This window comes from Pelecanus crispus, chromosome 2 (genome assembly GCF_030463565.1).
Source record: "Pelecanus crispus isolate bPelCri1 chromosome 2, bPelCri1.pri, whole genome shotgun sequence".
Taxonomy (NCBI): domain Eukaryota; kingdom Metazoa; phylum Chordata; class Aves; order Pelecaniformes; family Pelecanidae; genus Pelecanus; species Pelecanus crispus.
Genome location: NC_134644.1, coordinates 151,436,448 through 151,462,067, shown reverse-complemented (window position 1 = coordinate 151,462,067; position 25,620 = coordinate 151,436,448). Strand labels below are relative to the sequence as shown.

The following is a 25,620-nucleotide window of genomic DNA, read 5'->3' as shown; positions in this document are numbered from 1 at the left end:
ATCTTTTTTTTTTCCCCAGTAATAAATCATCTGCTGAATCTTTTCACTTCAGCAAAGTCATCTTTGAACGTCACTAAAATGGCAATCCAAAATTACTATATAAGGAAGAGTATGGCTTCTAAAACCAGCTTTATGCATTTAAATCTAGAGAGCATAATTGATGATTGTCTGAACTCTGTTCAAAAATCCTGACAAAGCTTAACCATTTGCTTTAGAAGAGCAGTCCGCTATTTCTGAGAGACTGCTTATCAGATCCCATTACGCAAAGAGAGCTACAGGACATACTGGTCTCTTTCTTTAGAGCATGGGAGAATCTTTGTTTGGTTTTGTTTTCTGGTTTTGTTTTTTGTTTTTTTAAAGTACAACTGGTTCGTCACCAGAGCTGCTGTTTCTTGATTTTGTACATCTGTTGTAACTGGCAAAAATGCTGTAATACGCATTCTTTCCTCTCCAGAGAAAGGGAGGAGGGGAAGGCTTGTAGTCATAGGTTTGGCTGTGGTACTGTGTTTACTTCCTACTTTTTTTCACTTTATTTTTTCTTTTTTTTTTTTTTTTTTTTGAAAAAAACCCCACCTTCTTACATGAAACAAGTGCTTTGACTGCTGTTCATGTTCATGGACTCTCCTGGCTTGGGGAAGATGGCAGTTTGCACTGTCCTGTATGTTCTGTGTGAACATGCAAATGTTAGTAAGTATGTAGTAGTTATAATAATGCTTTCAAGGTTATTCTTGCACTTCTCAACATACAAACTTAATTTATTGTCAGCCATAGGCTATAGGATTTGTGTATATGTAGTATATTTCAGATGCTCTGTACCAACTGTGTGTATCTATGATGTAACATCATGCCAACAGCCTAGAGAGAAAGATGTTCCCTTCTGTCATCATTGTTGAGCAGTTTTTTTCAGTTTCATCTTTTATCTAAAGAAAAAGGAATGTTTCAGTTCACTTAATGAGAAACAGCGGCTGTAAAACTATTAAATTTGTTTTGGGAACAGAAGCAGGTAGAGCATCCAAGATTCCTTTTGACTAGATTTTAGGCTGAAGATGTTCCCTTAGGAGGGAAGGAAGAGTATGTTATGTTCTTGAAATATGCTTTATTTTAGTCCCTGGGAATAAAATAAGATTTTTTTTTATATAGTGTTCCACAGAGGCAAGACTTTCCTTTATTAGGAAAAAAAAAAAAAAGAAAAAAGTAATAATTCAGCATTTGAAAAAACAGAAGATAGTGGCTTTTAAATTTTTTCTTAAAAAAACCAAACAAAAAGTCTAGTGGCCCAAAACATAAGACTTCTTTTTAGCAAAACCAGGAAATGGAGGGGGGGGGTGGTAGTGGTGGTGGTGTGGGTAGGGTTTTTTGTTTGGGGTTTGTGTGGTTGGTTTGGGTTTTTTTGGTTGTGTGGGTTTTTTGGGGCTTTTTTGAGCTTTTTAAAATACTTACAGTTGAGGAAGGTAGTATTTTTGTGGGGTACTACTGTACTGGATGGTAGTATAAACTGAGTAGTGTTGACTTGGCTACCGGGTAGTACATTCTATGTATAATACCAAGCTACAGTGGTCTGAAGAGGGCCCGGCAGTGGGTTTGCTGCACACATTTCTCTGGCAAGCTGGACAGCCTGTGGGCTATTTCTGTGTTTCCTTTCTGGAGAGGGATTTCTGTTTCCGCTGCTGCCCAGTCTTCCTCTGAAACTTCCTAGTCTTGACCCAGTCATCTTGGTGATCCTGTCCTGGAGACATACAGCACACAGTTGTGTTTTGGCTGGTTTCCAGCTGGTGTGCAGACTGCCTGGGGTCTGGTAAATAGGGGCATTCACCTAAGTGTTGGGTTTTTCGCCTCCCTTCATCTGCTCCGTACCAAGATGTATAAATTAGAAATTATATTTTTGTATCATCGTCAGTGGCCCTCTACATTCCTTTGTTTCTACCTTTTGACTTATTTTTAGTATCCAGTTTCTGATTTTATCATCCTATGGTAAAATCATAGAAAGCCAGTGCATCCCTTTTGGGAGGGAAGTTGGGAAACACTGAGGAAAGTAATGGTGCCAGCAGCAGTTGCATCCAGATACACAACACTGATGTCACGTAAGAAATGCCTTCTCATTCTTCAATTACAGAAGCAGTTCACTGAGAGCTAGAAAAATTCCTCTTGTACAATCAAGCTTCCAAGAAGTGGGAATGTTTGCATGTTTGGGGGAAGTTAGTGTTTTTGGTTGGAGGTGATACGCCACTTCTTGTAGTAGTCTCCTCTGTCAGAGGAAAATACTTTTCTTTCTCTCTCATCTTGGAGCCAGTCAGTTAAGCAACAGGAAACAGAAGGAAATCTTTGCCGTGATCTTGTACACAGGGAATAATTGAAGCTTGGTATGTGATGGGAATTTGGGTTTTTGGGCTTTTTTTAAAAATAAAAATCAGTACGATGGAAAATTGAAGTGTCGTCACCTTAACTCTAGTCTTTGCTTGAATTGCAATATGGAAGTTGAAAGGCAAGACGGCGTTGGCTGTCACTCACTCTGCAGCTCTGCTTCCTGAAATATTCAAGTACCTTACATTATAAGTATGCATCTGCATACTTGTCTGAGAACCCCTAGGTTTTTAGAGTATCTTGAGATGTTTAGCCACAGTGACTTAATTTCTGCTGGCAGTCTAAATGGATTCAAAACATACACAAAAAATCTTTTGTTTCTTTTAATTAACTATATTGGGTTTATACATGACCTTATCACATGTGTGGAAAATGTAAAGTAGAGAAAACAGAAAAGTTTCCAATGCTGTAAGCCTGTTACTGTGCTTTGTAGAAGAACTTGTTATACATTTACTTAGTTGTCACCTTGGGTTATGGTGATTTCTACATGTGTGTGCATGCACACAAACACCACCCCCCTTAGGGAGCAGGGAAGTGAAGATGCCTTTCTGAGCACTGCTTAAGTGTAACAAAGGTATTCTTTGACCATGGGGAAATTTCAGGCTTGTTAAGGTGGGAAGGATATAAAGGATAGAAAAAGCTGACAGAAAGAAGTATCGGGTCAGATGGTGAGGAAGAAGATGGTAGTAATATGAATAACAGGTCATTAGAGTGCTGTGGTCTTTCAGAACCAAAAGTGACAGATGTGATTCTAATCTATCTTCTTTTTCATCTTTCCTCCTAACATAGGGAATTCCTCTGAAGAATTTGCTGGAATTGGATACGTGTGAATTTTCTGCATGAAGACTCTCAAACTGGATTACGTAATAATATGCCTGTATCCTCTGACTCTATTATTTTGATTCTTAAAAATGATTAGGGTTGTATATGAAATTTAACCCATTTCTGATGAGTGACCTAGACATGAGTTTACATCGGCAAATGGGCTCTGATCGGGACCTCCAGTCTTCTGCTTCGTCTGTGAGCTTGCCGTCAGTTAAAAAGGCACCAAAGAAAAGAAGAATTTCATTGGGCTCTCTTTTTCGGAGGAAAAAAGACACAAAACGCAAGTCTAGGGATTTAAATGGAGGTGTTGATGGAATTGCAAGTATTGAAAGTATTCATTCAGAAATGTGTACAGACAAAAACTCTATTTTCTCCACATGTACCTCTTCTGATAACGGAACAACCTCTAGCAGCAAACCAAGTGGAGACTTCATGGAATGCCCCTTGTGCCTTTTGCGGCACTCCAAGGACAGGTTCCCGGAGATAATGACTTGTCACCATAGATCTTGTGTGGATTGCTTGCGTCAGTATCTCCGGATAGAAATCTCTGAGAGCAGAGTTAATATTAGCTGTCCAGAATGCTCAGAACGATTTAATCCTCATGATATTCGTTTGATATTAAATGACGACATCTTGATGGAAAAATACGAAGAGTTTATGCTTAGGCGATGGCTGGTTGCGGATCCTGATTGTAGGTGGTGCCCAGCTCCAGATTGTGGGTATGTATTTTTTCTCAGTATCTGCAAAAAAGTGACAGCATAAATAGATAATGTTCGTAGCATTATGCTTTTTGAAAAGTTAATTGCTTTACTTTAGCGTTTTGTTATGTGTTGTACAAGTAGGTAGCAGGCAGAATAATCTTGGAAAAAAACCAAAACCTAACAAAAACTAAAACAACAACAAAAAATCCAAGCCACAGCCCACCTTCCAAAATAAAACCCATCCTCAAGTAGGATTTTTTTTTTTCCTGCACAGAGGGAATTTCAGCAATGTCATGAAGCTTATTGGTAGGTGGTTGCTATGTATCTACAGCAGGCAGATGTTGCACTGCCAAGGCAACAGTGCAAAGCTCAGACTAAAGAGAATTGAAAATTTGGTGACTGTGCTTTTAACTTAGTCCATTTGTTAAAGTACAGTGGGTATTTTGGTCTTTTTAACTGTGAAAAATGATTGAGGGTTTTCTTTCAATAAAAAGGCCTCTCCAGCTTCAGTTTATCTTCCATCTTGTGGCTGGTTGACACACCACTTGTTGCCTGTCAACAGGATTCTGATGTAAGATAATTATCAGCTTGTTCCTGTTTATTATCTGAGGAACGTAACATTTTAACATTGCTTTAATACTTAAACAGTTCTGACACCATTCTGAATTTTGACGTGAGTAGGCTGAATACTACTGAGCAGCTCATCACGCTTTTCTGCTGTTGGTGTCTCATAATGCCATTCTTCAGCAAGTTGCTTTTTTAGAGATTGTTTACTTTATCATAATGTCTAAAGGTTATAACCTGCAATTCGGATGTGCAGTGCACACTAAAAACTCATAGAAGATGACATCTCTGTTTCAAAGCCTCATAGATGAGCAATAAGTAGAAAGAAGAAAAGGAGGAATGCTGGAAGAGAACAAGCAAAATAGGACTGACTACTAGGTAGACTAAATATTCCAATATTAATGTTCGGGTGCTTAACGTTTAGGAGGCTTTCAAATTTAAATGATATGTTAAGAAACATATTTGAAATACAATTTTGCTTTCATACTTTAAATGAAACAGAATTTGCTAATGCAGGTCAAAAACAGGGACTGGAAAGGTGGTAGTTTCTTAGGTCCTCTGGTCCAAAGTGGATGGCATTGCTGTGCTATAGTTTGAGCAGAGAAGGAAAAATTACTTGAGAGATGGGTTGGTTGCATGAGTATCTAACAAAGTCATGTGGACAAAAGCAGTAGAGCTTACTCTTAATATTTTGATACTACAAAAGAAAACAACCACTAGAAGGCATTATTTGACAGGCAGAAGTATATGCTTTGCTCATGTTTTCCTGAGTTCTTGCATTCTGGACAAACTGTTGTTACTCAAGGTAAGCGGAAGCATGTAAGAACTGTTAAACCATTTTCTGTTAAACCATGTTTCAGTGATTCAGATACTTCTTTAGTACTTCAGTAAGTAGACTAAGGCAGATTTGTTTAATGGAGACTTTTCACCTTGCTTATTTTTCGTGCCTCAGTTTTCTCATCTGTCTAAAAAAAAATCCTGAGTATCTTTAAACAGTCAAACTGTAATAATAATTGCTATAGATAATACCATTATAAAAATAAAAAGTGGGTCTTCAGAGCAAAGCTAAAGTTCGGTGCAATTGTGTGGGACCACGGCAATGTATTATTATAGAGCAAATATTTAAATCGTTGCTCCAGAACTGCCTACTGCATGCTCCTTACTCTGAGGGTGGAATCCTGTGGAAAGCACCGTATATTGTCAAGCAGTTACACTATACCAATGTTTATGTGTGAGGGGAACAAGCTAGTACTATATGGGTGACCATAACTGTACTTTTGATAACACGACTTTTTCGTAATATATTTCATGTGGTAGGGAAATGCTTCACAGTGATAGATGGATTCTGTTTTTAATGCACAGATAGTACCCCTTCACTGAATTCTCATTGCTAGTTTAAAATTGGATAAGTTGGTTACTTGGATACTTCTCATCAGGATCATTCTTTATGGTTGTCATCCTAAAGAAACAAGAGCTTGTTCAATCATATTTTATCTTTCCCATCCTTTTCCTGATTGCTTTCGAAACCTTTAGCACCTTCAAATATGTTGGGCAGAGGGGGTTGAGCATTTGGCATAAGTTAATCTAAGACATTTCAGGAAAAAAAAATGTAATACTTGAGCAAAAGAGAGATCATCAATGGTGCCTCCAGCAAGAGGATTACCTGCATACAAATCCTACAGTTGCCTTTTTAAAGATGGCCTGCCAGCCAGCCACCGCAGCACCATCTGGCACGTTGGTCTGTGCCTAGCCGGGAGCCTGCTGCGGCGCTGGTCTCTAGCCGGGGGAGCTGGGAGACAGCACCCAGAGGGAGGTGGGAAGGAGTGGGAGTGGTATCGAAAGTAATAACGGGGATTGAATGTTGTTGTGGAGAATAGGAGGAGGATGGAAGAAGGAGTTGTGCAGGCGTGAGGTTTCGGGAAGCAAACACTATTCAGACTTTCACTGGACAGCCTATGCTAACACCTGTTGTAAAGATGAGGTATCATGTACAGTACACACAAACTTCACATCAGCAGACATTTGCTTTAACAATTATGTGGTACAACAGTAGTCGCGGTTTCTAATTGCTTTGGCAACTGTAATCAACTCGTACAATATGCAATTAAAACTGAGGGCTTTTTTTTTTTCTGAACAGTTTTTGATATGTAGTACTGGCAGGATGCATTAGGGTTGTGATGGCAGCTGACCTGATTTTAGCACAGATCAAATATTTCATGAAGGAGCCGGATAGTAAATTTGCAATTAATCCCCAAGTATGAGAGGTGCAATAACTACAGAGGGTAGCATTATTTCCTAAAGTTGTCTTTAAAATTAGAAATTAAGTACTATAATAAATAGGAAATAGGTGCAAAGTAGAGCATTTTGGTAGGAAAAAATTACTGCACAAATAGGTAAAAGAAGGAACTGAGTGGATGGTGCATGACTGCTTCAGCTCTCCTCCGCATTGATGAAACGTCCCCTGTCATATTGTTTCAGGGTTTGGGCATCGCACTTGGACCAAGATCTGGACCAGATAAAGAGCAAATAATTACAAAAACTTTGATCCCTGAGGGGGAAAAAATGAGGAAGGAAAAGGAGGGAAGCTAGCTTACTCTGTTATAATTAATTTTCCTACATCATGGTCCCCTGTGTTCTCAGGAAACAACAAAGAATAATTTAAGTAGTAAATATCTTTTTTCAGTTGTCTTTCACTCTATTTGGGGTAAAACCAGGTCCTAGAGATGGCAAAACTGGAACCAAACGGATCTTGAAACAAAGTTAAATGCAGTATTAAGTGTATTACTACTTCTGTCCCTGTGGAGAACTTACGATCTTCCCAACAAGAGGACTAGGGATTAGTTTGGAAGAGAACCTCTGTTGCAGTAGTTATGCCCTGGATGAGCTGCCTGGGAGCTGTGGGGTCTCTAGCATTTAAACAATCTCATGCCAGAAATGGTTCCTACCGCTGCACCATGGTCTTTCTGACTTCAGGCTACTTCATCCTCGGCTTTTGCTGCAAGTTCAAATGCATCCTGACTGTTGTTGGTACCCGAAATACTGTAAAAGTCTGGACCAGCTGCAGTGTACCTGCAGTGGCTTGGTAGGGGACACTGGCAAATAGGTGATCTTTCCCTGGGGAAGGAGCACAGATAAGGAAACCTCTTGGGCTTTGTTCCAGACTAATTTTTTGAGATTCTGTTTCTTCATATCAGTTTTCCAATGTCATTTTAACAAGCCTTAGTGAGTCAGTATTCCAAATGTGTTCTGTGTTTTCTTCTGTCTGAATTATTTAATGGTTTTGCTGTGAGATTGTATTGCTGACATCATTAGAAGAGAGGAGGAATTTCTAGGTTTTCTTATCTTTGTCAAGCAAAAAGCAGACTGGGCAAAAGAGTGCAAATTCTTCATTCCTTGTCTCTCTTCACAGTACATCCTTTCTTCAATTAATTGCTCTTTGCCTCTGGTTTTTGTTATATTCCATTATTGCTTGAATTTGGTTGGTTGTCCCTTCTCTCAGCCTAACAACAACTTTTGGCTTTCACATCACTTGTAAAATGAATGCAAAATGTTGAAATGAAATCTGTAATCTTGTACAGTTTGAACTGAGATTTGCTCTGGTCTAAAAAGTTACTTTCTAAAGGTATGCCAATTCATCAGTCCCAAATGGGGAGTGCTTTCAGGGATGCGCCCATTCCTTATTAGTGATGGGAGGCAGGATATAAATTGATACTTCATTCTGTGGCCTACACTTGAGATTCTTTGATACAACATTAGTGAGTCTTGGATGTATCCCTGTATGTTGAAGATGTATTTGGATCAGAATCTCCTTGTGTACATACAAAGCAATTATCTCCTCAGTTGCTGTAAGTGGCAAAATAGAGCTGATTAACTTGGCAATAATACAAAAGAATCTAGCAATTATTGAAACAAATTTTTACTTGGAAAGTAAGAAATATTTGAAAACAGACAAGCATATGTCTCATTTTTATTTGTAACTGCATCATCTGTAAATTAAAGGTTGAAAACTGTTTGCAGAACTTCTTGGGGGGGGAAACTTCAAACATGCTGTTTTAAAGCACTTAATGAAAGGGATAGGACTTGCATTAACTTTACAGAGCTTCAGATGTAAAATGAAAATAGCTAAATTTTCAGATATGCGAGTGGGAATAATTTTTTTTTATTACCATTACTGATAAAGAATGTTTTGAGTTAATTTTAGGCATCTGCTAGAAATTGGGCAGGGGGTAAAACTAAACAACTTAGTCTCTTAAAAGAAAATTACCTTCATTTGAACAGCCATAAATTTAAGCCTTGCTGCATTTATAAATCTGTTGACGTCTATTCAGGGGGACTGTTCACGTGAATAAAACTATAGATCTGTTTTAAGTGTAGATACCAGTGGACCTAGTAGTGATTGTTTTCTATTTAAAAGAAAGCTATTGCATAAAATCATGGAAAAAAATTATAATGGGTAGGAATTAAGGCACATGTGTTTGCATGTCTATATATATATTTAGTATTATTATGAACTATAATACACATTGTCTGTATTTTTGTCATGTGAACTTTAAAATGCAAACCTGACAGAGGAATTGATTTGTGGCAACTACTCTCATTGTATAGAATTGTTCATGTAGTGTCCTATTACAAAATATTGTAACACAGTTTTGTAAGTATCAACGTTTTGGAGCTTTTCGCTCTGTAGTATTGTTAGAGTAAAGGTGTCAGTGAGGCCCTGAACTCATCAATTTCTGCATTTACAGTTTGAAATGTATTCAAAAAATTGTCAAAAAAATGAAATTGTCTTAATTGATAAACCAAAATCCTTATTTATAAAATGCTTGCTTTGTTGTTTTGATATTTTAAAATATAAAGAGTAAACAAACATCTCTTTAAAGTAGATAGTGGTATTCATAACAAAAGGCAACCAGTAAAATACTAAAATGTCATGCAGTACCAAGTCAGATGCCTTTACAGTAATAGATTACAGTACAGATTACTCAGCAGATTACAGAAAGGTTCAAGCTTAGACATGCCCGTAGTGACTCGGACACTTCTGAAACTGTAACTTTTTTCTAGTTGCTTAAATATGTTTTTTGGTTTTATTGCCCCGCTCTTCTAAACTCTTGTTGCTTTGTGACTGTAAACCTTGCAGTACTGCATCCAGCCTTAAATATCAGTATATTTCAGTACTGTATGAACCTACTTTGCTGGGGTAGAGCGAAGTGTTACACTGTGGTATTTCTGCACGGTCTTGGTCTAATGCAGTAGCAATAGAGTTGTGGAAGGAGGTAGTAAGGAACCTGTGCTGGCCACCTAATGTCAGCTCCTGATGTCCACTGCCTTTGTACCTGCTTCAGCTGCTCTGGCAGCTGGCTTGTCTGCTTCGGTCTATAGATAGGACTGTTTTTATTAACAAAATTCTCTCTTGCCCCTCTTGATCATTCAAGATATGCTGTGATTGCTTTTGGATGTGCCAGCTGTCCCAAACTTACGTGTGGACGAGAAGGCTGCGGAACTGAGTTTTGCTACCACTGTAAGCAGATTTGGCATCCAAACCAGACCTGCGATGCTGCTCGCCAGGAGAGAGCTCAAAGTCTGCGCCTGAGAACAATTCGTTCTTCATCCATTAGTTACAGCCAGGAATCTGGAGCAGCAGGTATTTATGATTAGGATACTGTGTCTGTAAAGTATCTTTTTAGTACATTTGCACAATTAACTCTAAAAAGGAAAGAACTGAATAGTAGCATGGTAGATACTAGCTGCTTTGTCTTTCAGAAACATAAACTATGCAATTTTAAGTTTGAATTCAAATTTTAAATGTTATAATTTGTAGTACTTTGTGACCACCGTACCTGATTTCAATCTTACAGGCTTGTCAGCATTTTAAATTCCCCTTTTGTAGCTGAAAAGTGTGGAGACAAAGGAACTTGCTGGAAAGCATTCTGTGTTTGGTAGGCTGACTTCATTAGTTGTATCACTTACACACTGGGAACACTTATTTTCTCTGCTGTAGGTGAAATTTCATAGGGCTGCTAATAATAAAAGCTGTTGAAAATACAAGTCAAAACCACTGATTTTCTGCTTACAGAAGAGACTGTTAATCTGATGCTAGTGTGATGTTTGACATCTGTTTGTTAGTACTAATTTCTGTTTTTCAATAAAATGCTCATCAGTTTCGGCCACCAGAAAGCTAACAATTCCATCTTCTTAAAATTGAACTTGTTTGTAATCCACCCCAAAAAGAGGATGAACTATTCAGAGTAGTATTTTGCAGAGCAAGAGTCCAGTTTATTACTGATAAGAATTGGCTCTGAGTTTCACCAAACTCTGATCTGTTTGGCAGCTTTTGTGTCTGCCTGACCAAACAAGGTAGATATTTGGGGAGAAGAGTCTCTCTTGCACCTTGAATGTAGTTAGAGCTGTCGTTCTCCAATCCAGCCCTAGACTTGGGAGTCTCTCATTTGTTATTTGTGCTGGCTCATTTTAACAAGGCACTCCTTCTTGTCTTAAAAATTGGCACCTTGCTCTAGTTTTCAAATAAATTTTAAAATAACCTTTAAATAAATTAGCGTGGCAGCTCCTTTCCTTACCCTTTCAGTTGCTCCCAGCATGAACAGCAGTAGGTCTGCCGTACCTGTGCCGCGAGAACTTGCTCAGTTTAGTTACTGCTCTGCAGGTTGTGCATCTGTTCCCATCTGGGAATAGCTAGCATATCCTTTCAGCTGCTCACTGTCCTTGTGCACCGGAGTTGGTAGGGGTACTACTGTTCCTGCTGGTTCTGCACCTCTTTGGATGTTCTTTATAACAGAGTATAACCCCTCTTTTTCCTTTATCCTACCTAGTAGCACAGAGGCAGTAAACTTGAACTTCTGCACTAGGAGCTGCAAGTTATTTCTGCTGCTGTGAGTAAATAGCTTGTGCCAAAGTGCAGATGCTAACCAGTAACGTGAAGGAGCGAAGATCACAACTGAGGTTGTGTCAGTATACAAGTATTTCACTGTTGCTCAATGACCCCTTGTTTGTTAATGATAGAGCTAGTCACTTAACTGCATTTTTCAATATTGACTTGGGAACAAGGAGAGCCTCCAGAATTTTCTGTTTGCTACAATATTTTTTTTCTAGGGAGTAAGTATTAGGTAGGGCTGTGAAAAGCACTCAAGAGGAGGTTGGTGATACTGAAGAAATGCACTTAATGTGGAAGGGGAGATGGATTTAAGATAAGAAGAAATAACAGTGGAGACTGAATATTCAAGTAAAAGATTCGTAACAGCATGAAATGTAAGAGAGGATTATATTTAAAGAGACCATGTTATCAGTCCTGTATTAACATACATATTTAATGTCCAACTCTAATATATATTGCATTAAGCTTAGAAAATCCTTGAACAGAGTGTGTGTATTAACTATTCAATTACTTGAATGTGATCTAATATGCCTTGTTTTCATTAGTTTTACTTGGTCCAAGGTTTACAAATACAAATAGCTATCAAGTCATTGCCAAATCAAGATTTGTAAAGGAAACTTGTAATAAACTTCTTCCATTTTTCAGATAATGGTTCAATCAGTTTTCCCGAACATATGTCTATATTTTGATTAAATGTGCTTGTCTAAAGAACTGATATGATCTTAATATTCATTTTTAAACAGCTGATGACATAAAGCCATGCCCACGCTGTGCTGCTTATATAATAAAAATGAATGATGGAAGCTGCAATCATATGACTTGTGCTGTCTGTGGCTGTGAATTCTGTTGGCTGTGTATGAAAGAGATCTCAGATTTACATTATTTAAGGTACATTTAAGGAAAAAAGTCTATGTGGTTGGTAATTTGTATTCTGAAGTATATAGAAGTAGATTCCTGGGTGCTGTAAGTCTGGCTTTCTTCCTGTTGGAGAATCACAGTTGAAGTATCCATATCTGAAAAATAAGTTTTCAATGCACACATTTAAATTAGTGCTTTGTTGTTTTTTATTTTAAAATATTTTTCTAAATTTCATGTATGCAACATGTACTTAATACAACAAATGAAGTGTTTTAGATGAACATACCCACTATTTTTATTGCTATCTTAATGCTGCTGTATTGTCTTTGTAGTAAGCAATACAAAAACTGATTATATGAATTACCTGTGAACCACAGGTTGGCATGTGCTAATATGCAATACGCTTCTCTTTACACTTCAAAATATGCTGTAAAGGAAAAAAAAAAATCAAACCTGAAGAAAAAATAACTGATGATTTGGTATCCATAATATGTGTAACTTGAACCTAAGAACAATAATTTTCTAAGTAGAGAACAGTTCAGTAGTGTACAGTTATGTTGATTTATTTGCAATTTCTTCACAATTTTCTTCTTTCTATTAGCCCATCAGGTTGCACATTTTGGGGAAAGAAACCATGGAGCCGTAAGAAGAAAATACTGTGGCAACTAGGGACACTTGTTGGAGCTCCTGTAGGAATTGCCTTAATAGCTGGCATTGCTATTCCTGCTATGATTATTGGAATTCCTGTGTATGTGGGACGTAAGGTAAAATGTGCTACAACTCCTAACATACTTCAGGTTTTACCTTCTGCATTGTATGACTTGGGTAATACTATGTTCAGTTGGCTATTTTCAGCCTTTAAAAAAACAAAATGAAAAAACCCCAAACACCCCCAGCCCCAAAACCAAACCAACCAACCCCTGAATTGTTTAAAGATATTTCAGTTGTACAGGAAGGAGAAGCAGTGTTTTTAAGAATGTAGTTCCTCTTAAAACAGGCAGAACAAAACACCAAACAATTTCCAGTTTCTGCATCTTGCCATGGAAGTTCTTGCATGCTTTTTCGAAGTTGCTCTGGTTTTAATTTCCGAGTTCCCTTAGAATTAAACAATATTTAGAGGAGAAAGAAGGCAAAAAGGAAATCCTTCTTATTTTTCTTAAAAGCAGGTAGTTACCAATACTTTAGTATAAAATTCTGCTAGTATAGGTTTGTGCATGCACACATTTAAGCATTTATACTCAGCAGCTTGTTAATTGCCTTGGGTCAGTCCACCATGTGGAGCAGCGTTCAGTGCAGGTAGCTAGACAACATCTATCTTCATTTTACTGTTTGTGGGAATCGGCTAGAAACGACCGTGCTAATCAGAAGGCAGTTGATATATTTCCTCTCAAAAATATAGTAGCTTTTAGTATAAAGTAAATGACAAATTGCAAGGAAAAGAAAAGATAATTACATTTCCTATTTGTAATTTAGGATAAAGTAGTAAGTTATGCAAATTCTTTGGAAATGGGCTTTTTGAAGTGATGGCTTGGTTCAGCAGGTGCTAAGCGTTCAGTTACGTGTGCTGGGTGGAATAATCAGAAGATTTGTTTTTCTGCTGTTACCAGCATGTATTCTCACAGTGGCTGGCACAGACACATAATTCTACATTTATTGGCGGGGGGGAGTGTTCCTCTCCCACATGAGCTGTTGCTGCTGGACAAAAAGTCCAGGGATGCAGCTTTTCCACTGTATTCTTTTTCATCTTTTCAAGCAAGTACTCTTACCTTCCACTACATTTGTTTTTTGACCCTTCTATTCTGTTTTGTCTTAGTCCCATACAGTCATTGGAACCTTATAAATGATAAGAGGAAGAAGGCAGCAGTTACCTGTTTCAGATTCCTATTGCAAGTTCTGCTTTTTTCATTAGATTTTTGGGATAGGTCCCCATCACTGAGCACCTTTCATGTGTTAATGGTGAAGTCTCAGAATGTTAGTCTGTGAGGGCAGCCTCATGAGAATTTCCAGTGTACCTCACTGTTAATGGTCATTTTTTCTGTGACTCCTGTCAGATGTTTGTACTCTTCTTCAAAACATCTGATGATGGGGATTCCACAGGCTCTCCAAGCCTAATTTTCATAGTAAAATTGAATTTTTCTAACATTAATATAAATTCTCGTCCCACACTAAATTCTTACTGCCCTGTCTTTGGGTGACATAATCATTCTGCTTTGCAGTATCCCATTACATACTTGATTTTTAAGTCCACTTTCATTCTTGTCTCTAAACAAACCTAGCACCTCCAGTTTTTCTTCACAAACTGTCAAGAAAACACACTGGTTTAGACCTCTGATTCTCATCTTCTCTTCTGGATTTCCTTCCAGTTGTTCATACCGCCTTCATTTTTGTCCAGTTTGAATATAGCAGTGAAGCTGAAGCATTACGGCTGCCGAGTTAAATGAAAGGATGATCCTGAGCATATAACTGCCAGTTATCTCTTTCCCAACAACATGCTATTTTCATTTTGTGTACTCTAAAACACATACCCTTCTCCACCATACTGGTAATTTAGGCAGTTGGTCTCTTTGTAAGGGTAGTCTTGAACTCATTACCATTGTGCTGCATCTTAGTAATTTCAGGCCATTTTTTCAAATTCTCAAGACTAGTGTGAGTTCTAGCATTCTTGCAACCTTGCCAGATTGTATTGGCCTGAAATGCAACATGCACATTCTTCTCCTTCCATCTTCCAGGTTAATGAAAATGTTGAATACTCTTGGATCCAGGGCATATCTCTTGGAAGAGAATAGGGTGAAGAGTTTCAATTTGGGGAGTAAAACAAACTGTTGACAACTCAGATGTTTTCTATCTGTTTTACATGAAGCTAATAGTTTTCTCTAGTCCACTTTTCAGTCTGGACCATTACGACCTGTTGAGTGTCATACATGAAAACATCAAAGTTTTGTTGAAGTCAGTGCGTGACATCTGCTTCTCCCCATCCTCAAGGCTTGCCATAGAAAGAAAATAAATCAATATGATTTCTACTTGAGAAAAATCAGTGTGGTCTCTTTATTTCCTACATTTGCTTTGGTGTCTACAGGTTCCCAGTTTTCAGGAAACTGAAGTTCAGTTCACTGGTCTTTAATTCCCCAGCTTCTTGTTTTACACCTTTTTAAAGATTATCACTGCAGTCTAACTTTTTCCAGTTTTCCTGATATTTTTTTTTTCAGACATCATCTGTGAATAATAATTTTCAAAGATTATTATTAGGGGCTCTGAAATTGGGCCTGCTGAGATATTTTTCAATCAGCTCATGTAAGTACGCTCTAACCTGCTGTTTTCCTACAGATCTTACTCCTTTGTCACCAGTCACCTGGCTCACAGTTGATCTTTAGTGACAGCTGAAGGGAAAAAAAAATGGAACAGGCCTCCAGTTTCATCCACTGGCTGTCTTTCCTTTTTGTTAAATAACAAATTGATCCATTTTGGTCTTCCTCTTACTAGCAGTGTACTTGTAGAATAATTCCTTGTTGACTTTGATGTCGCTTGCTTTTTGTCTCCTCTATTTTAACCTTTCTGATCTTATCCTGACACCCTCATGCTGTTCCTTTATACCCATTCATAGTAATCTGACCTACTTTCTATTTTCTTAATGCTGCTGCTGCTTCAGTAAAGGAAACTTCGTTGTTCTTTCACATTCTGTCTGTCTTCTGCATTGGAAGAGTTTGTACTTGTGCTCTTTTTATAGATAGAGGTCTTGTAACCTACCAGTTTTCTGCATTTATGGAAATCCCTCTTTTTCTGGCCCACTGTTTTTATTTGGATAGTCTTTATTGTTTACTCAATATTTGGAAGACTCTTATTTCACAGTCATTCCTACCAATGTAACCTTCTATTTTCTGGTTTTCAGTTAGTTTCTCCTCTGTAACCACTGCCTTCCATTCATTTTTGTTGTTTTATGTTTAAGGAATTCAGTAGCATTTATAGATATCTTTGTATGCTTTTTGTTTCGGTAGTTAAAATTGCCCATAACAGTAAAATTCAGTGCCTGAGGTGATCCTGCTAATTGCTTATAGAGCCCCATGAAACCTGATCTTCCTGGGTTTGTAATTCTTACACGCTCGTACTGTGAGAGTGTTCATGTTCAATTTTTCCTTTTTAATCCATAGGTGTGTTCCACATTCAGGTGCTCCCTCACTCCGTGTTGATCTTTGTATAAAGTACTTCAGAGCAACTAAATGCATTCTCGTTATACAAAGTGCAGTGTCTTCTCTGCCCTTTCCTTGCCTGTCTTGCCTGAACAAATACAGATACTTCAAGCTTATTCCAAAATGAGAACTACCCTACCAAATCTCTAATTGAAATTATAATTTAGAAAGCACAACATTTAATAAAACTTCCACCTCATTTTTGTCACTCTTTTTGCAGTAGCAAATTGCTATAAAAATACTGTGCTTATCCTCTTAGTACTCTCTTTTGTGTTCCTCCTTAGATGTAGTGAGGATTAACTTAGCCTCATGACAACCATTAATATAGCGACCTATTGTTCCTTTGTAATTACGTCTTAACCAAGAATGATGACAGATGAAGTGCATATCCCTGAAGAGCCATGTTCCTAGAGAGTAAATGAAACACACAAGAAGTAGGAAATCTCTGTAAAACGGTGATGTTTGAAGGCCTTTCAGGTTCATTTGTGGCAGAGAAGTTTGTGTTAGCTGTGAAATGTGACTGCCTCAGACTTGAACCATCAGTAAGGGTTTTGGTTAGCAGATTCCTCAGTAAATAGTAGCACAGCTGAGTCCCGGGTTTGCTAAAATATTTCCTGTCTCAACAGCTTGTCGTGAGAGGGTGCCAGAGCAACGGAGTTCTTGCTCTCCCCCCTCCAAGGATATGTTTGGTGAAGGCTGCCTTATTACAAGATTTTCGTGGTTCTGTTTCCACGGATCTAATAATCTGTGAAAGTCTCACTCTGTATTGTTCAGGGGAAAGATGGCTGGGAATAAGAAGTGTCAGTTTGGTTGGATGTAGTGATTCTTTTATCCTGAAAATTGTCTACTTTTCCCAACCATGTAAGCTGGAGTAATGATTAAACAAAGAAACAAAGCAAGCTGTTCAATGATTTAGCTCTTCTAACTTGAGGATGAAAGTAAATGCTTAGTTGCTGGATGGGAGAACTTCTAGCTTTTAAGAAGTTGCCTAAAATTAAGAAATGTATAGACTTTCTTTTCTTTGAGATAAGTTAAGGAATAAATCATGACATAGAATGTGGTCTCTCTGGAAGAGAGCAGGGTACAGATTCCAAACTATTATATGTCAGTTCTTCCATCCTTGCAGCAATGTATTATTGAAGATGCTAATACTCTAAAAACCCTTTCTTCTTTTCTTCTCTCAAGATTCACAATCGGTATGAAGGCAAAGATATTTCAAAGCACAAGCGAAACTTGGCTATAGCAGGTGGTGTAACCTTATCTGTAATTGTTTCTCCGGTTGTAGCTGCCGTAACTGTAGGTAAGCAAATATTACTAATTTGGGTATTGGTAGCACCTTGCAAACAGAACTCTGTAAGCACTCATGAATAAAATGTCTGAGAAGTCCTATAGTTTCCTTTTATAGGTGGAAGAACTGAGACAATGAGTTGTCTGAGGTTATACGTTTATTGGGGCAGAATGGAGAATTCAGTGCTTCGGGAAATGCTGCATTAAAATGAAGAATTAAAAATAATTTTTATCTTGCAAATTGAAGTTTCCACATTGTCATATCTGGCTTTTAAAACTGAAGTATTTAAAGCTTTTTTAGATGACTGACCACAGAGTCTATTCATATTCAAGTAACTTCATATCAAACTTTTCTCAACACAGAAGAAAAACAGAGTCTCTTACACTTAACATGACAGTAGTTGACAAACTATTTGTTATGCTCTGGGAGTCAGTTGGAGTTCTATCACGTTCTTTCTCACAGGGATTGTTGAGGGTAGCATTTGAGGAAAATCTGGCTGTACACTGCAAAATACCATGTAATTTCAAGATTGCTGTAAACAAGCCCTGATTCTTTTTCTTTTGAAAGGATGGACTTGCCCAGCACTGCCTTGCTTCTCCTTTGTTGCAGCACAGGCATCTTTACAGTTGCACAGTAAGCTGCCGTGGATAACTGATTCATGTTAAGACCCACCATTTAGTTTTAAGCTGGATCAGTCCCCTGATCCAATTCATCACGCATGTATGCAGTGTTCCCCCTTGTCCCAGAAGTAATGCTCAAGAGAGGAATGGGTGGCCTTAGGAAGACAGGGCAACTTGTAGCAAGTGATGGTTTAAATTGGCCATGAAGCTGTGGCTCTAAACTGCTTGTTAACAATGGTGGACCACGGTGCAAATGCAGATATGCTAGTGATAAAACAGTCTCTGGTTTCTGTCTGCATTGCATTGTTCTCAGGTAGCTGTGGTGTCAGATCCCTGCTAAACAGGTAGTGGGACACAAAGTCTCATAGATGTAGTTACAGGTCTGCTTTACCTCATTCTTCCGAGCTGTTTCTTACTCCCAGCCAGAGATAAAACTCGGCTTTTTTAGGGAAAGCAGTTGGGTTTTATTTTGTGGAGTTTTTACTCTTGCCCCATTGCCAGTCTCAGGGCATTATATGGCTTCCAAAATAATGACCCTGAGAATATGGATTTCCTCCTTGAATGCTGAGGAATTTCTAGTAAAAGGGACTTTCTTACAAACTGGAACTATTCTTTTAGGTTAGACGGAGGAGCCTTTGCCTTGGGTCTGCCTCTGTCCCGACTTATGCAGAATGTGCCATCTTGCCATTTTTCAGTCTACCATTTTTTCTGTACCTTCTGTGTACTTTCATCAGCAAAGCCATAAAATGGTTTAATTCATATGCCAAAGGAATAACTTTTACAGACCAGTAGAAGCGGTGGGATGGATGGATGTATATCTGCGTGCGCTTTAGCCCCCAGTTCCTTTCACTGGTTTCCCTTAACTCCTGCCACTCCGCTCCACGGAATTATTTACTTTTAAGGAAAACTTGTATAATTAAAATTTTTAAATTGAATCAGTGTGATACAATAAATATGAAAGATCCCGCAGTAATAATAATGTTAAGTCCTATTAAATTGATAGCAAAGCCCTGTCTGACTTCACTGGATGTAAAATCAAGCCCCTTATTAAATTAGTAAAGGTAGTAACATTTTTAGTTTAATAACATTTGAAATAGATCTCTGCTATTTCTGCTTCTCAGGTGGAACATTATTACAGTCCCCAATGGAGCTGATAAGAACCTTTAAAGTATTTTCATTTTGTTTGTAAAAGATGTTATGGATGTACTGAAAGTATTAACTCATCGAGCATTAAGCTTTTTTGCCTACCAATGCTGATAGAGGACATTCTGCCACCTTAGTGATTTAACAATATTTCTTAATTTTGCTCCCTCCTGATTTCTTTCAAGTGTGAAATATTAAGTAATCATGGAAAATGAAATCGCTTTTATGGAAGGCTCTAAAATATAAGTCACATTTAATGAAAGACTCTACTTTCCTCTGTAGGTATTGGTGTTCCTATTATGCTGGCTTACGTGTATGGAGTTGTTCCAATTTCCCTCTGCCGAAGTGGAGGCTGTGGTGTGTCAGCAGGCAATGGAAAAGGTGTCAGGATAGAATTTGATGATGAAAATGATATAAATGTTGGTGGAACAAATGCAGCTGTAGGTAAGAAAATTCTGTGTTTCATTTTCTAGAAATATGGGCTTTGTGACTTATATTTGGCCTTAGATACTATAGTACTTATTTGCAGAAGAGGTACTATACAGTTAGGACTACCTCCACTCGTTGCTGAAAGACCAGCTCTCAGATGAGAACAGCTTCTCTGTGTTCATGTTGTGCTCTGCTGTAATGCAAGCGTTAAAGCTTTTCTTTCCTATTTGAATCAAAGCCAGACTCGAGTAAAGTCTTTTCCATAAGTAAAAGTTTTAAGATAAAATTAATGCTGCTTTTTCAGGATGCTGGTTTGTGGAAGCTTGCTGGCTTTCATCTTTTTATCTATAATAGGGGGAACTAAATGCTGATCTGGTGCTATTTTTATTTTAATTATGTGGCAATATCCTTTGTGATAGGGATGTCTCTGTTTTCCTTGACTCCGTGTTACATGTCCCATTGATGGTTAACTTCTTGGTATCTGAAGTATGTGATGGCAGGCATAACCATTATAGCAACTTCAAGAAAGGTCTCTTTGTTTTTTACAAAGTTATCTTTTTGTCACAGTATGTTTTATAAACCCTTTTTCTGAGCATAATTTCAGGAATGGTTTCCACAGTCGCATTCTAGAAACTACCAAGTTCTACTTCCATAACTGACAAACCTTCTTTATTTCTGTCTAGATACCACTTCAGTAGCAGAGGCACGTCATAACCCTAGCATAGGCGAAGGAAGCGTTGGAGGACTGACGGGCAGCTTGAGTGCAAGTGGTAGCCACATGGATAGAATAGGAGCCATTCGAGACAACCTAAGTGAAACCGCTAGTACCATGGCCCTGGCTGGGGCCAGTATAACAGGGAGTCTCTCAGGAAGTGCAATGGTTAACTGCTTTAACAGGTAAGAGACATGCTTCCTACCGTACACTATCCTGCTCTGCATGTAAGCAGAGGAAGTGGTATTACTAGGGGGTTTGATTTTTTTTTTTTTTTAAATTGGTTGCTATTAAAAGGAACTGTCTCTGGGAGATACACAGTTCATTTCTGACAAACTTGCTGATTTCCAAGACATCATGCCAGACCACAGGCCTCAAAGAAGAGTGTGAATTTTTTTCAGGGTGAGTGGGGCCTGTGATCTTGTTTTCCTGCCTCCCAGGAGAGCAGCCTCCGCCCAGGAGTCAGAGGAAGGCACCTCATGCCTAACACAGTTGTGTTCTCCAGTGCATCTCACCCCAAAGTCAGAACTGCTGACTTGTTCAGTAGTCTACAAATATTAAGCTGTGCCTTCGGAACACCTGGCTGGAGTGTGGATTCAAAATGGACTTAGGCAGGAGCGGAGGCAGCTGGGCACCTGGCCTTGCTGAGGTGGCAACTTCTTGCCACTTACATGCTCAGTGCCTCCTGTGGATTGGGGACTTAAGGGTTTGGTGGCTGTCCTGCACCCTGAAGAGAAAGGGGGTGTCTAGAAAGGATTGTTAACATTTAGGGTTTGGGATGGAATTTGCTTTCTAAATCAGGTGCTAACACTGCTCATTTTCTTGAGTAATTTGGAAGTCCAGGCTATATAGAAAAAGGAGGGCAAGATAGCATCGAGTTTCCTTGTGTATTTTAAGCTGTGACTGCTGAGTGAGGTATACCTGTCCTCTTCTTGAAAGAGCTGAGAGTAGAAAACAAAACAAAAACCCACTTCTAAGTTACTGTCAGAATACAGATAAACAAGGCATTTGGAAAAAAGCTTATAATTTGATTTCTGGTTTATCTGCTCAGCCCAACTTAAGATTGCTCAGGTTTCTATTATTCCTGTTGCAGTTGATAACAATACAATATAAAGTAGAATACAGAACACAGTTCTCTCCTGTTATTTGATTAGTAATAATTTGGCAGCTGGAGAAACAGGGGAACTATAATGTCTTGAACTTGTGTACCCTTCTGATTGTTTTTCCCATTTTTAGAGTACAGTGCACTATCTGCAAAAGAATTGTAGCTAAGCCTGCAAGTTTTTCCTGTAAATCTTGCAGGGGGGAAAGAATCCAGAACCTCTGGTTAACATGCAACATTTTGTTTTGTTGGGAAATGAATCTCGTTTTGCTTTTGGGTGGTTTTGGCTTTTTTAATCGGAAAGTAGTCATTTTTGACAGTGGGAAGACAGAACCTGTTTCAGTAGGATAAATATGCGAATCTGTACTGGAGTAACTAATAAACTGTACTTAATACTGAATGGTGGAGAAACTCTACAAGGTGACACTAACTTTCAAATAGTGTGCTTTAACTGTGGCAGCGTTACATGCAACTCTTTTTCTTTCTCTCCAAGACTGGAAGTACAAGCAGATGTGCAGAAAGAACGATACAGTCTGAGTGGAGAATCTGGCACAGTTAGCTTGGGAACAGTTAGTGATAATGCCAGTACCAAAGCAATGGCAGGATCTATTCTGAACTCCTACATCCCTTTGGACAGGTAAGAGAAGCGTGGTGAAAATAGAAGATTAATAAGCCTTGCTTATTAAATGATATTCTAAGCATGCCTCAGCTGTTCTACTTTAATGATTACCCTTTGAAACTGCAAATTTTGTTACAAATTGAATTACATGTGACTGCTTATATTTGCCAAGGTTATTTCCAGAGAGGAATGCCATCGCTGTAGCTCAGTGAGCGTTGGACCTTTCAGACTTCTTGTTTTTCTGTGGGCTGTTTATTTGGTTAAACACTTAACTTTTATAAAACAAGTTACATCTTCTCTAACTTTCTTTTGCTGTGTATCTTGGAAAGCAGTAAGAGTTTGTTTTGCTGTGTTAGCTGGCTTGTTCTGGATGACCACTTATGCTCACGGATTCTTTCTTGTTGTAGGGAAGGCAACAGTATGGAAGTGCAAGTGGATATTGAATCAAAGCCAGCCAAATTCAGACACAACAGCGGAAGCAGTAGTGTTGATGATGGCAGTGCTGCAGGTCGTAGTAATGCCGGTTGTTCATCGGCCTGCTTGCCAGAAAGTAAATCTAGTGCCACCAAGTGGTCCAAAGAAACAACAGCAGGAAAAAAATGTAAAGGTAAGCTGAGAAAGAAGAGTAGCATGAAGATAAATGAGACAAGAGAGGACATGGATGCTCAGCTGTTGGAACAACAAAGCACAAACTCCAGTGAATTTGACTCTCCCTCTCTTAGCGACAGTATTCCATCTGTAGCAGATTCTCACTCGAGTCATTTTTCTGAGTTTAGTTGCTCAGATATGGAAAGTATGAAAACTTCCTGTAGCCATGGTTCCAGCGACTATCATACTCGCTTTACCACAGTTAGTGTTCTCCCAGAGGTGGAAAATGATCGCTTGGAAAACTCTCCACAGCCGAGTGGAATCCCGGCACCTGTTCCAACAGCCCCAAGCACTGATGTTCCACAGCTGAGTTACATTGCTGAGGAAAGCATTAATAATGGATCTTCGAAAGATGTAGATTTAGGTGTTGGTGAAACACTGAAAGAAACAAACAACAACCATTCACAACATGCTGTGGAATTAAGCACTGCTATTCAGACTGAAATTTAAGCCTCTTAAGTGCTGCAAAAATATATTTACCACTAAAGAACCCTGTCTGAAAGCTGGTTGAATTACATGCGACTTCTGTAAGTTTCAGGTGACCAGCAGAAGCAAGGTTTTGATACAATTGCATTTTATATATACTTGTCTGATAAGGCAAAATACTTCATATGGATCTTAGACCTGTGTCAAGAGACATGAAGGCTTTAACCAAGTGCATTACAGCAGTACAAATACGTCCATGTTTTGTATTTTTGCCACAACTTTGCTTGAAAGCATATACTTGGTGTATTTAGATAAAAACTGGTAAATTCTTAATATGTTAAATGCTGAAATGAATAATATGTCCTGCACTGTTCACTTGGAAAATATGGGGTTTGGGATAAATGGGTGTTAGCTGAGCGTTAGTGACTTACAGCCATTCTTGTGTGAACTCTATTTAAGGGAAGCAAAAGTTTTGCAGAGACCTATACAAACCTATTTCAACGGTGAATACTCATAATAATAATTTTGTTTCATAACTGGACACACTGTATTTAGAATGCATGTAGAATGAACCGCGTATCTTCAGATGGATGTAGCCTGTGTCAGAAGTGTTTATACGTGTGTACACCTTGAGCAAGGTTATGGCATTTTACATAATTTTGAAACGGAAGATATTGGTACTTAATATATGGTGGAATGGAGACATCACCTGTGAAGAACAGTGGGGTTACTTATTTATTCATGCAACCAACCATGCAGCAGATAAGCCTACTAGATAGAGTATAAAAACTGTAAAATAACAATCCAGTGATTTATAAGCATTGTAGAAAAGCAGATGCAGTCACCTTTCATTAGGGGGGAAAACGGTGCCCCATCAATTCTTGGTGCCTTTGGAAAAGACTGGGTTTGAAGTGCCTGGTCGTTTGAGGATTTTACTGTAATGTTTTCCAGAATGTCCTCTCTGGCCACCTTGGATCACAAAAGAAAATTCTAGTGAATAAAATGACTCTGGTAGATAAATGTATAATAATAATAATGAAGTATTAGCCTACCAAAGACTCACTCAGGCTTTAGTGGACGTGACATCTCTTTGCAAGACATGCATATCTTCAGTCCCAGAATCAAAGTGCAGTGCAATGACTGCCCAAGTGCAAAGATGGGTTCCAAATATGCTGGCTTTTTTCTTTTCCTTTTGCATATGGAAGATGTACAGCTGAACACAAGCTGAAGTTGGCCAAAGCGCCTGCACTGTTAACATTTTTTTGCTATGTAATTCACTAAAATGAAGAAAAAGAGAAAAAACTTGTGCATATCAGAATAACAGTTAACAATGTTCTGTCTTGTGTTTCATGTATTGCCATTATGGTGCTACTGGAAGTTTGGTTGGGTAAAAAGAAAATGCCATCAGCTGCAATCCTCTTCCATGACTTAGCCTCACCAGTTTCAGTAATATGCTTATAACACTAGTGCCAGTTATGTTATTTGATAATGCTTGTTACAGTATTTGTATATTTGCAATTCAGTTTTGCTCAATAATATGCGTGTAAACTGCATATCTGAAATAAATGTCTAAATACTGACTTCTAGTGGTCCTTTGTTTAGTGTGCTGATTAGCCTTATAAAAAACGTGTATGTTCCCAGAAGGTGCTTTTTTTTCTGTAAGGTGCTGACTGCTGTTCTCTCTTGTTGCCTTTAAACACTTTCATTTTGTTAGGTGCGCTTTGGAGGTTGAATGCTCTGATACTTTGAAATACAAAATGTAAAGTTAGTTGTGTTTTGTACAAGACTTCAACCTGGTTTCTTTTCATCTGAAAGAATAGCAATCTGAGCTGCCTCTGTGGCAGGCAGGACAATAAATGGTTTTCTGAGAGGATGCGGCTCTGGTGTAAGCATGTTACTCTTTAAACAACATTGCACCATCTTGGTACAAGTGGACAGGCTACGGTCAGATTGCTAAGCTAAACTCAAACTCTACTTTCTCAATCTAAAGTGATGCTTTTATCGATTCACATAATCTTTACAAAGTTCATTCTGAAACACTGCAGACTGGCCAGAGTTTCTGAGTAACAACTGGTATTTTTTGCCTGGCTGAACTGTCTCTTCATTAGGCTCATTTTCTCACCTGCATCATGACAGGCTCAGGAAGTAAGAAACTAAAACTGATAGGGATGCATTACAGAAGTCATAGCTGGATCTGCCTCATCCCAAACCCGTATGTAAGCTATATTTATATCGGAGTGAATAACAAGAG

General features: G+C 38.4%; 1 protein-coding gene across 1 annotated transcript in view; it reads left to right on the top strand.

Annotated features, from left to right (window-relative positions):
* The window catches only part of RNF19A (ring finger protein 19A, RBR E3 ubiquitin protein ligase), a 31,322-nt gene extending 6,373 nt beyond the window's left edge, over positions 1-24,949 (top strand). The window contains exons 2-10 of the mRNA XM_009493243.2: positions 3,151-3,905; positions 9,884-10,092; positions 12,084-12,228; positions 12,800-12,962; positions 17,568-17,682; positions 19,716-19,877; positions 20,546-20,759; positions 22,170-22,313; positions 22,703-24,949. Of these exons, the coding sequence (XP_009491518.1) occupies positions 3,289-3,905; positions 9,884-10,092; positions 12,084-12,228; positions 12,800-12,962; positions 17,568-17,682; positions 19,716-19,877; positions 20,546-20,759; positions 22,170-22,313; positions 22,703-23,393 (2,460 nt within the window). The 5' untranslated portion in view covers positions 3,151-3,288 and the 3' untranslated portion in view covers positions 23,394-24,949. The remainder of the gene's footprint in view (positions 1-3,150; positions 3,906-9,883; positions 10,093-12,083; positions 12,229-12,799; positions 12,963-17,567; positions 17,683-19,715; positions 19,878-20,545; positions 20,760-22,169; positions 22,314-22,702) is intronic.
* The last annotated feature ends 671 nt before the right edge of the window (positions 24,950-25,620 follow it).